The sequence below is a fragment of the Manis javanica genome, chromosome 10, assembly GCF_040802235.1.
Source record: "Manis javanica isolate MJ-LG chromosome 10, MJ_LKY, whole genome shotgun sequence".
NCBI classification, from domain to species: Eukaryota; Metazoa; Chordata; class Mammalia; order Pholidota; family Manidae; genus Manis; species Manis javanica.
In genome coordinates this window covers 69,660,428-69,672,812 of record NC_133165.1, presented here as the reverse complement: position 1 = coordinate 69,672,812, position 12,385 = coordinate 69,660,428, and the positions used below count along the sequence as shown (strand labels likewise).

At 42.6% G+C, this 12,385-nt stretch overlaps 1 protein-coding gene across 1 annotated transcript in view; it reads right to left on the bottom strand.

Annotated features, from left to right (window-relative positions):
* Nucleotides 1-3,107, bottom strand: part of TRHDE (thyrotropin releasing hormone degrading enzyme) — a 395,901-nt gene extending 392,794 nt beyond the window's left edge. Inside the window, exon 1 of the mRNA XM_073213329.1 lies at nt 1,901-3,107. Within this exon, the coding sequence (XP_073069430.1) occupies nt 1,901-2,811 (911 nt within the window). The 5' untranslated portion in view covers nt 2,812-3,107. The remainder of the gene's footprint in view (nt 1-1,900) is intronic.
* Between the last annotated feature and the right edge of the window lie 9,278 nt (nt 3,108-12,385).

Here is a 12,385-nt window from a genome sequence, read left to right as displayed (position 1 = left end):
GATTGTGGGTTTAAAAAATACTTTTAATCTGTAATCTTTAGAATAGGTTGGAAGAAGTGGTAGAAGAGGGTTTATATTAATTACCCACATCCGCTCTTATGAGTTGGAAAGTGCATAATTTTTACATTCAGTTATAGAAAGTTTTAACTGTCATACAACTACTAAAGCACTGGGCAATTTATGTATATCAAGTTACTTCATAGCACTCTATAAATAATACAACTGTTATGTTCGCTGAAATTCCTCCAGCCCCTTATGCAGTAACAACTTCATCTGAAAGTTTCCAGACACCGTGAGCCCTGGTCCAGGGATCAGAAAACCCAAGTTAGAATCCAGCTTTCCACAAATCTGTTGATCTCCCTCAGCTGCTCTGAGCCCAAGCTTTTTGCTGTTGTGAGAATCACAGAAGAATAGGAGAGGCTATAGTCCAATCCAACCTATCTCCACTTCTCAGGTTGGCAGTTTCATTTTGAAGTTTATTTTGGTTGGTTGTTCGTTAGTCCTAAAGTCATTTAATTAAGCGAAGTTATTTTAAATGAAATGGGTTAGGGCAAAAAGCAAGAATCACTTGGTTATTCATTCAACAATATGCCTGAGGGCTTACTACCACCAGATACTCATAATAGCTCCCATCTATGGTGAGCACACTATTCGCCAGGTATAGGGTTAAATGCTTTTCAGTGTCTTTGCACCTGCAAAAATCCTATAAGGATATTATTATTATTATCCCCAAATTAAAACTTAAATTATGGACTCTGGAGCCAAACTGCCTGGGTCTAAATTCCTGCTTTGCCAGCTCAGTATGTGACAAATCACTTCTCTGGAACTCCATTTCCCCATTTGTAAAAAAGGAGTGTTGACAGCCCCTACCCATAGGGCTCTTGTAAGAGTGAGATTAACATGGTGCTCAATAAGTCACTGTCAGGAATCGGTGATTTAGATTAATCATTTTCCTCAAGCCTATACCACAGCTGGAGCTGCAGTTGGGATTCGAACACACTTCTGTTGGATTCCAAAGTCTGAGCTCTAAAGTGGTGAAAAGTTCCACACCCTCTCAAAATAAAAAAAATAAAAATAAATAATACAGTCTAAATCTAAAAAGTATCAAAGACGCTCACTGCCCAGGCATTTGAAACTGACCACTAGCTCTCCCTCCTTTCACCACCGGAGTCATTTCCAGAGTAGGTAATTCACAAGGATCGGACCGCTCTGCTTTAGGGGAGAATTGGCAGCTCCTGCAAGGGCAGGGCCGGTTGGTTGTGGCCCAGGCAGCCGCTGCCCTCTGCTCCCACCTACTTAGTCTGTTACCCGGACCGGCTCTTCCTGTTCCGAATCTCTTCTTCCAGTTGTACAAAACTTCCTGCAGCCAAAGCCCGTTCTCTGCTCTGTGACTGCCGGACAACAGACGTATGTTGGGAGTGGGGGAGTCGGATTTTGCCCGCCTACCCGCGCTGACTCAGCAGCTCGGCGGGGCGCGCTGATGGCCCGGCCTTTGGCGCGCACGTACTTTCCCCCGAGGGTAATTTAGCAGGCTTTTGATATCACCCTGGTATCGTTCAGATTACACTACTCTTTAGAAAAAAAATTTTTTTAAGATGTGTGCCCTGCTGACTGAGGAACTTTGACTGCGGTGGGTGCGGGTGGGGGGCTCAGACTGGAGGAGGGGGTGGCATTCATCGTCTGGCACCGCGAAGTGAGTTTGTGGAGTCGAGTTGGCGGCAGTGAGCGCCCAGTCATCTGGGAGACCCCGAGGGTTCTGGGCGATGGGCCTACCCCTCCTTGGCTTCCTTCCCCAACCCCTCGCTTCCGCGGAATCAGAAACCAGCGGGATCCCCGGGACCGCCGACCCCCGGGCAGCCTAGCGGGGTGGGGCGGTCCCGGGCACCGCCTCCCTCCTTACCTTCTCTCCCCGTGAAGCACGTAAGAGCTGCGGAAGAAGCCCAAGAGCTCGTTCTCGATCAGGGCGTTGTAGATGATCTTCAGGTTGTAATTCCTCTGCGCGTCCAAGGTCCTATTCAGCACCACCACCAAAACCTGGGTTTGCGGGTAGAGGAAAAAGCCGGCCACCGGGACAGCCCCGGCCACCCGGTCCTCGGCCACTTGCACCTTCTCGACCGCTACCCGGGAGGCGTGCAGCACGACGTAGCGGGTGGCGTTCCGGCACGCGATCTCCACGTTGACCTCCCCGGAGAAGGTGAAGTTTTCCATGAAGGCGGTGAGCATCAGATTGTAGTGCAGCGGCTTGAGGTAGCCCGACAGGCGCAGCCGGGTCCACGGCTGCCGCTGCTCCCGCTCCTCCTCCGACGGCGGCTGGGCGGACGGGGTCCCAGGGGTGGCCTCCCCGCCTGCCTCGGGCTGCAAGGAGTCGCCGCCAGCGTGGTGGTTCCGCGGGGCGGAACCCGGAAGGCTCCCGTTACCGCCGCGCGCTGGGAAGCCGGCGGGGCCGCCGTCGGCGCCCGGCGCTGCGCTTGCCCCACACTCGTCGAAGCGCAAGCTGAGCAGCACCGCGAGCATGGTGACCGCGAGCAACGCCACGATGGACACAGCGAAGGCCAACACGAGCCGCTTGTGCACAGTGATGTGGCGCTCGGTGGTGCGGGGTCGCACACCCACGGAATCCGCCCACGGGTCCGAGAGCCCCCTGCCGCCGGTCCGGAGCGCGGCGTCGTTCTCCCCCATCGTGGCCGAGAAGGGTGAGCTGCTCTTCTCAGCCCCCTCCTCCTCCTCCTTCTTCTTCTTCCTCCTCTTCTTTTTCTTCTTCTTCTTTTTCTTCTCCTCCTCTTGCTCCCCCCGCTCGCCGTCCAGGGCCATCACACTGCCTCCTCCTCCTCCCCCGCCCCCTCGGGCACCCCCCGCGGGCGGGCCACCCGGGCCGCCGCCGGCACAGGCATCAGAGAGCGCACGCGGGCCGAGGGCGCGACTTCAGCTGGGACCCTGGGGATGCTGGCCAGGGTTCTTTAAGACGGGTTCTTTCCGCAGGTGACAGCAGCCTCAGCGCTCCCCATCAGCCCCGCCTCTCTCCGGACACCCGCGGCCGCGGCGAGGGGCGGCGAGCTCTGGGACGCGCCCAACTTGGAGAGCGTCTCGCTCGCCCCACCGCGCGCACTTCCCCCGCGGGCGGCGGGCAGCGGGCGCCCGGGCACAGGCTGCCGCCGCCCCTGTGCTCTTACGGCTCTCGGCTCGCCCTCCCCGGCGCCGAGCTCTCGCCTGGCTTCCGCGGGAGCCTTCCAGCGGGTCCTCGGCTGGGAAGAACGAGGAGCGGCAGAGAGGGAAGTTAGGGCTTCCGCTTTCTCTCCCCACTCCAGCGGCGGCGTTCAGTCCTCCGGGTGGGATGTGCTCGCAGCAGCGGCGGCGGCGGCGGCAGCCGCGGAGGCGTCCGCGCCATGCACTCCTCGGCGGCGGACAGGAGGATGGTCGGGAAGGAAGAAACCGGGGAGAGCCGGCGGGTGAGGTCCCAGGGCCGCAGAGCTGCGCCGGGAGTCTCTCCAGGAGAAGCCTCCTCCTCCTCCCCGGACACTTTAAGCAGCGGTGGCGGCACACGGCGTGAGGCTGCAGACCGGACAGTGAGGCTTCTTCATTCCGACGTTGCTCTGACCTCCGGAGAAGACAAGTGAGCAAGAAGTGTCTGGCCGAACCGTCCCCGTCAGGTAGACGAAGCTTGGGGTTTGCTCTGAATCCCAGTGGGGAGAGGCCGGGGCGCGTGTGTGCGAGTGCGTGTGCCTCTGTGTGCGCGTGTGAGTGTGCACAGGCTCCAGATCTAGATTGCCAAGGCTGCTCTGGCTGCTTTCAGGGACTGAAACTCCCCGAGAACGGCAAAGCAGAGAGTGAGAGCGCGCGAGGAGACCGGGAAGGCGGGAGGGAGGGGAGCGGCTGAGCGGCAGAGACAGGCACTGGGAGATTAGAGAGCTTTTCTCCGCTCTGTCACACCAGACACCCACAGCCACAGAGGGGGTTGCTGAGCCGCCTGCAAGAAGTACCTTGTAAATCTTCAGCGCCGTCAGCCCTGCAGTCGCCCCTCTTCCCGACTCCTTAGCCCCACCGCGCCTCCCCAGAGGGAGAGCTGGAGCCCTTGGCTGTTAACACCTAGAGCAAAAGAAGATCCTGCTGGCGAGACGTGCCAGTGTCAGATTTCACATCAAGCTCGCCTGAGGATTTGGAGGACTGTATGTAAATCGAAATCGATTCTCCAAAGCCTGACCATATATTATTACACTGAGTGAGGTGTTCAGGTGTGCAGTACTATAAAATAAGGGTTAGCGTTAGATCTTCCGGAAGCACAGGCTAAACAAAACACGTTTTTCCAATCGAATAATTTCTATGTTTAGATTGGGGGAAATATTAAAATATAATGCCTACAATGTAACATTCAGGATCAAAAACCTGAGACTGAGAAAATCTGGGGAAGTGAGCCCCATCACTTTAAACTTACCACACCAGTAAACAAATATAGCCCGTGATTGGTCAGTTTTTCACTTTACAGAGCCAGTTTCTTACTTTTGCAGTTTTCAGTATAGTCATGAAAATTATTTAAACTTTTTTAAAACAGCCAATAGAAGGTGTTTGCTGACAGCAGGAGCATCAAAACAGGTTCATAATCATTGGCTGGTTATGGACTCTTGTCTAAGTTTGTAGAAGTTTCAAATGATAGTGCAGAGTGTGTGAGTTTATAGGATATGCAACCCTGAGAATCTGTGTGAAGAGCTCTAATTGGAACACTATTCAGAAAATGCCCACCCCAAAGGTAACAGCTAAGAGGCTGGAGTCTCTAGTGTTTGATAAAGTATGATGGCCTTCACAGGCAATAAAAAAAAAGCTTTTTTTAAGTAAAAACATGAGATCACTTTTTCATGTGTTTCTTTAACATTTTCAAATCCTGAAGACATTTAAAAAACCATGTCCATAATTATTTTTCTTACAAAAAGGAATGTTAATGATACTGGTTTTGGGAGTCCTGAAAACATACAATTAAAATATTGTGTCTGGCTTTAAAAGCATGACCAAAGAACTTTAGCCCAACAACCACTGAAAACACAGCCCTGCTCAGTGAAACTCTTTTTCATTTATCCCCAGATGGGATGCACTCCCAGTGCCATACATTCTAAATGTCCATTTGAATCCTTTTTAAATGATGATGAAAAGAAGTGCCAGGATGGGTTTTTTTTAAGCATGTTGTATGTGGGCCGTTAGCAACAGACCAAAGGAAATGCCACATTATGTTCAAATTACTTTTTCTGCTCTGTTTTTTAAGTCTGTGCTTTTATTGTCCATATGTATCTGGCTGTATGCATTTTAAGAGTTGAGGAGCTGGGATTCAGTGTTTGTTTTCAGCATCAGGGAATATAGTACAGGCAGGCAAAAAGAGATGCGTTGATGCTCAGCAGGTCACCAGATTTCTCTGACCTCAGGGTACTAATTTGGCAATTCAGGATTACTGATCTAAAGTCTGTGATTTCAACTCCTTTGGGTTGTCAGACAGGTCTGGATCCACCCTCAGAAGTCTTAGAACCACTACCTAAAATGAAGAGGTCACCCACTATGGGATCTTTAAAACCTTTCTTTAAAACAGTATTAGTTGAGAAAAGATTCAAAGGAGACCTTTTCTTTCTTCTTTGTGTTTTATCAGTGTGTTTAAATACTTTTGGAAATTATTTCAAAGCAACTCTGAAATATTTTGGAATTAGTATGTTTACCTAGCTTAAAAATCTCTACTGATTGTGATTAAATTTGTGGATGGATTATTTTTGAGACTCAAATGGAGTGGACACAGCTTATTAGCATGGAAGGGACACAACTTACTAAAACATTGATTCTCCTAAAATGTAACTTTATCCAATAAACCAGTATCAAGGTCAGGTGGGTAAATATTTCTTCCTCTAGGAAGAAGTTACAGAAGGGTCCCCGAGTTTTTCTTTTTTCATTTTCTGGAAGTATATAGCACCCTTCCCCTGAGAAGCAAGCACTTTGGTAAAATAGTTTTTTAATATTATTTTCTTAGAGAATGTCCATTCTACCCTCAAACCAAAAAAGAAAGGCAAAATTTCAGGTTGTGAACCTAACAAAAATACTACGGAGATTACTCACTCGCATTCCAATAAAGTAGTTGCCTTCAGTGTGTGAATCACTAAATTGGAGATGGTTTTAACTTTGCCAGGGCTAGAGCCATGCAGGGGAGTAAGACTTTCCAGAGAGCCCATTGCTTCTCTCAAAAACATATTTATTGGGAGAACTTTATAATTATTTTCTTTAACTAATAAATGTCTTTAAGGCTATTTGGTGGCCATATTTGATTTAGGGGCTTATCAAAGTAAAAAGTCTGAAGGTTTAATATACTTAGGGCCAAACAAAGTTATTTTTAATTAAATCTACACCTTGGTCCTGTAAATAGTCAAAATGCACTTATCATCAGTGATAGCAGGGACTTCAGGGGCTTTACTCCTTCAGTGCTTACATTTGAACTGGTTTTTTGTCTGTTTACTCTGGTTTGTATGTACAGGCACAACGTAAGTGTACTTACATCCTCAGCCCCTTCAAGTGTGAGTAGCATTTCATTTCCAGAAGTAGCCGGGCTCAGTCGAAGGACCTAGATCCTGATCTGCTCTCCCCTCCCTCCATTATCCTAAGCTAGTTTCTCAAGGGACTCAATTTCTTGATGTGTTTATGTACAGGAGTTAGACTAGGTCACCTCAGAGGACTTTTCCAGTTCTCAAATTCTATGAAAGAAATTCTGAAGCCTACACTTATCTCTTTATGCTTTATGACTAGTCTTTTTATACACTAGCAGTTATGCTCTCAAAGGATTTTTAATTAATCTTCTGCACTGAGAAGGAAAAAATATCCACTAAAACTAAAAGTTTAATGGGTAAAGAGACTTTACAAGAATACACTGTACTAGCAACAGTGTGGTGGGGGTGAGAAGCAACCCCTGGTACTGTGGCAGTGAAAATTGCACTGATGTGTTTTATGAGAAGGATGTGTTCCTGAAGACCTCACACAACTGGAGACCAACGCTTACAGATGAATGGCGGGAATCTGTTTACCAGCTGGAGTGGTGCCGCCATGTGGCAATAATAAAACAGCCATTTGAAATTTGAGATTGCAATAATTTGTTGAGATTTATAATTTGGGGGAACTCACATTATTGTAAACTTCATCAGTAATTTTATATTGCATAGTTTCAAATGTTCCTACCGTTTAACCCCTGTGCCATCAATATCCTTGAGGGGTTCATATAAGAAACAGCCTTCTAGATAGAATATTCCTCAAGATCTTCAGGATAGAAAGAGGAGAAATGTTGAAAATTAGCCATAATTGAGACAGTGCAATTTCATGATGCTGTCATTTACCAACTACAATTAGCATCTTGGTTTAACTGTTACTTATCTGACTTCTCATTTAAAAAGATCAACCTGAATGGAAATTATGTCTAAATTTGACTACATCTTTTTTTCTCACACAAGAATCTATGAAATTATAAAGATGTTTTAAAAATAAAACATTCCATAACTTATTCATATATTACTACATGTTATTAGTCTGGGGAAAGTCTCATAAAATTTTGCTTATTCCAAACAGAATAAGTCTCACAGGATAAAAAGAGCCTTTCCAGATGGCAACTATAAGGAAAAGTATTATATCCAGAAAGGAGAGAATTAGGATCTCAAGAAAGTTGGTTTGTTACTGGGGCTTCTAATTCTTAGTTAAAACTCTTCAGTGTTCACTGTGGGCTGTTTGCTTTATGAGCTCAGGAAGAAACCTCCATTAAAAGGCAAAGAATGTATCCTGGAAGTGTTTACAATGTATTCATGAAACCTGCAAACATCATATACACCAAATTCTACAAGCAGAATAGAAATGGGGTAACTTTACAGAGATATTTCTCATGAACTAGTCAATATAGCTCAAGTAATGGAAATAGTAAATGAACCAATGTAGTTTTTACCATGAATTTAAGTTGTTCAAATCCATGTTTTTAGACAAATATGGCAGAAAGCATTAATAATAATAACAATGATAACAGCTAAGAGTTTTCAAGGGCTTACCTTGTGCGAGGTATTTGTCTAAGCACTTTATGTTTTCTTACTTAATCATGAACTTAACCCTATGAGGTCAATGCTGTTATGTCTCCCATTTGACAAGAAAGGAAACTGAGGCCTGGAAAGATGAAATACCTTGCCCCAAATCAATTAGCAGGTGGCAGAGCTGGAATTCCAAAGTAGGCAATGTTACTTCATCACCTGTACACTTAACAGTTGTGCTATACTACTTCCTGAAAGGTAAGCCGGATTTAAACTTTGCATATGACCTCAAGACTAATGATATTTCATTATCTGTGAAATTCATAATCGATATTTGCAATCAGTAACAGGCAGAGCACCAGAGGTATAGCTGTTCTCCACCCGCATTGCAGAGTACAGTGCCTGGCCCATGTATGGTAAGTGCCATGTGAGTGTTTGTTAAATGAAATGAATAAATGGAGAAAATATAGTCTGTCCCTGAACAGAATAATAATTACAATTTTAGGAAGTAATGACAGAATGTAAAAAGGAGGACATTATTCATCCTGGATTGAGAACTAATAGGTGAAAGAGTTGATATAAGCTTATTTTCATACTGCAGAACAAGCAGTTTATATGCTGTAGAAATCTTACCTCTTGAATACATTAGAAAATGTATCTTTGACCCAGGCTTATTTGACAACTCAAATTTACATGATTTGAAAGGTGTCTCTGCCTCACCTCTTTGAAACCATGAAAAGTATCTGCTTCAAAGGCACACTTATCTAGATACTAATGTGAAGTCACATAAAGACATAAAATATCCTGTTCTGGTCCTTCCATGTGTACCTTCTAATCCTATGTGCTCTCTCCTTTCCAATCATTTATTCACTTCTCTTTTGTTTAATAATAAAACATACTGTTTATCTCTTAAAACCTGCATTTACTACAAATAGACATTTGTTTGATATATAAATGTTTATTACTGTAGCTCTCTAAATGGGTATAGTGGTTTCTTAAATTTCAGTAGCAAATGATCATGGCAAATGGATTGATAAAGAAGTTAGGAGAAATATAGTCAAGTTTTTCTCTGTTAGATAATGAAATATCATTAGTCTTGAGGTCATATGTACGTGAGTTTTTGAAAGCTGATTTTGATCTAAAGTGTTTTTTATTTTTCATAACATAACACAAAATATATAGTTTTGCTGAGTCAGTATTCTAGTCAAAGATGCAGTCATTTCTGAGAAACATATCTTATGTTAGAAAATATTTCCCAAGCTATATATATTTCTGTACACATACGTGTTACAAATAATAGTAAAAATTACAATTGCATTGTTTTTCACTTCATTGAATTCCTACTTTGAAACTAAGAAAAAGGATGAATCATAATATTTCCCTTCAAGTTTTAGGCTTGTACGTGAAGAACATTATCTCTTAATCATGAACTGAAGAACAGTCTCTTGTTTTGTAATATTCCTTCTACTCATAATCAGAGATGTTTGGTAAAGGAGACCCAGTTCCTTCTACCACATGGTACTATAGTTAAGGATCATCCATGCCTCTTTCCTTTCAGGGTTATATACCAAGACTATGCCAATGTCAGACCATTTTCTCTTTCTCTATACATGGTTTCCTGAGAACATTTCTCCATTTGCATAGAGCCAAGTCCTCTCCAGGTACCTTGAAAGTTAAGTGAAATATTTATTTGGGGATCCAGCATTTATTCTTGCAATTCAAAACTTATGCTTCAGCTGAAGTGCATTTTTCCTGGTGGTTTAAAAAAGTTATTTATATGCTGTTACTACAAGTATTAAACTGAAATACATCATTATGCTCTAAATAGTATAATGTTAAATAATATTCTTCATTAAAATGTTTTTAAAAAAAGTACTAGACAGTATACAAAACATAGAAAAAGAAATGGTCATAGTCTATAACCCTACAGTGGTCAAGGAGTTTGCATCTGGAAAAAACTTCCCCCTACAAAAGAACTACACAGAAAATTAAAACTACTATTCTTTTGAAAATAGCTGGCTGCTTGATAATTAAATTCATTTTACTCCAAAACAGTTTGTAGGAAAAAAACAACAAACCTGAATATGAATGTTTTTGAGTTATTAACATATTAAGATGTGGATGATCATTTCATGAAATAGGTTTAAGTCTTACAATAGAATTGACTTAGTATATAAAAGTTGCCTGTGATCTTCACTTTTGTCACTTTTCTCTTTAGTGCCATCTTGTGGGTTAGCCAGTAACGATAAACACACAGGGTTTTGAATTTAGAAGGGGTGCATGGGAAAGCTGTGTGTTAAAGCAAGTCTTAGAAAGTAGTGTGGTAAAATTCAGATGTGAAGCAATTTCTTTGTTTTCTCAGAGAAGCAACAACTTCACTAGAAGATACTTGCCATTATTCTGCAAATGGCCATTCCGGACACCAGAACAGTTTCTCAGAGATTGGAAATATTGGAGTCTACACAAAAATCGATGTTCATTTAGAGGATAATCACCAAACTTATCTTGGATAACATAAGTGGCAAGCTCTGACTTGTGATTTTTTTCCATAAGAAAAATGTTTTCTTAATTCAGTATCATCATTTCTACAGCAGTGTCCCATCAGAATTGATTCTTGGTGATTCGAAATCCTGCTTAATCCTGTTTTAGAAAAAGCTCCCATATCTGATTTAGTCTCATATGCAGCTTACTTCTAACATCAGATTGAATTTGCTTTGAGTTATCTTACTTAGTTTATTTTTTAATTATGCTACAGTTATAAGGGAATAAGGGAAAAGTACAATATGCTGAGTGTTTCTTTTATTGCAGATACATGGGAAATGTGTTATATATTCCCTAACATTCTGCATGTATTAGAGATACTACAGTGATCTTGAATAGCCAAACAAAAGAGAGTAGTTTGTCCTCTTGGAAACACCTAAACATGTTAGAATTTATTGCTAAGACTTTTTGCGGCAGGTTGGAGAAATAAATTTTGAAATTGCATGTATGCAGCCATTTCCAAGCAAGTGAAAATCGTGTGTAATCCAGTCACTTTGAAAGTATAAATGTCCATATCTAAACTCCTCCCACCCTAGTAGGAGTTAAAGGTTGTGCCATGTTATTCAAAAAGCAATTTTCTCCGGATGTATGATAAGGCCTCAGATTTGACCTATGACCTGAATGTCATAGGCTATCAGTTTTCTGTCCTGGAAGTTCACCACCAACAAAAAAAATTAAGTATTTTTATAGGCTGGCTAAAATCTTATTATAGGACCAAAGCAGTCAAATACTATCAGTAAGACTGCAAAAACCTTAGCATTTAACTCCCTAGTCATCGTTACCTTCAACAAGCCTTGTTTTGTCTCCAAAACCATAATACTAATATTATGCTTTCCAATTCAGGAAATGCAGTTTTAATTGTTAATACACTCTTGGATATTTGAATTTCTCCATGACATTCTGACACATAGCCAGTTTCCCATGGATTTGGTACAGGAACAAATTAAAGGTGCCTTAGAATGGCGACATTCAATCTATAGTCCTCCATTTAACCTTTGCATGACTATCACTAAGCAAGTACTTGGTTTTAGAGATTAACCTAAAAAAAAAGAAAAAGAAAAAAAAAAGCCTGGGGAAAGACCTTTCTTATCTGGGGACCATGAAACATTGTGACCATCTTTCCACTCATGTTTCAACTTCAGTTTTAATAAGAAAGGTGTGTCTTCCTTCAGTTTAAGCTGAATCAAGTACTAGATAGTGCCATCCAATAGATGCCCTGATACCTATGCTGTTGTTGGGGGCACAGGGCTATACCATATTCAAGTAAGGGATACCTCCATTCACCACACAGCATGACTATGTGTGTGCTTTTCAAAGCAAGTTACAAAGCAGCAAAACACGTTTCAGATCTATTCTATTACAGATTGCAAATTAAGCACATCCTAATGAATCGGGTTGCATTATAGACAAGAACCTTTCACTTTAATGTCAAAAGGCTTTTATGATCTCTATTCAGTTCCTCTTAAAATGAAACTGAGCAAAATATTTTCTTGACATTTCTGAGAATTTCATTTTCTGTTTCAAAGGCTCATTTATTTCTTTTTTAACCTTCCAATGTGGGAAAGTAATGAATACTGACTTACTTTTAGAAGCGCTAACATTCAACTAGGCAAACTTTGTAAGTGATAGCTACTAATGTTCTCTTTTTGTCTTCTAGACAGAAAATCAAAGCTATTTAAAGGATTTGTTTAAAAATCAATGTATGTACACAAGTTAACATTAATGTTTACAAACACTCTCTGTGATCATTATGTTTTACTGGGGGGGTCTTCATTTATTTCTAGCTACCTGTAAAGATACAGAGATAGATAAATAGATGAGAGAAGTAT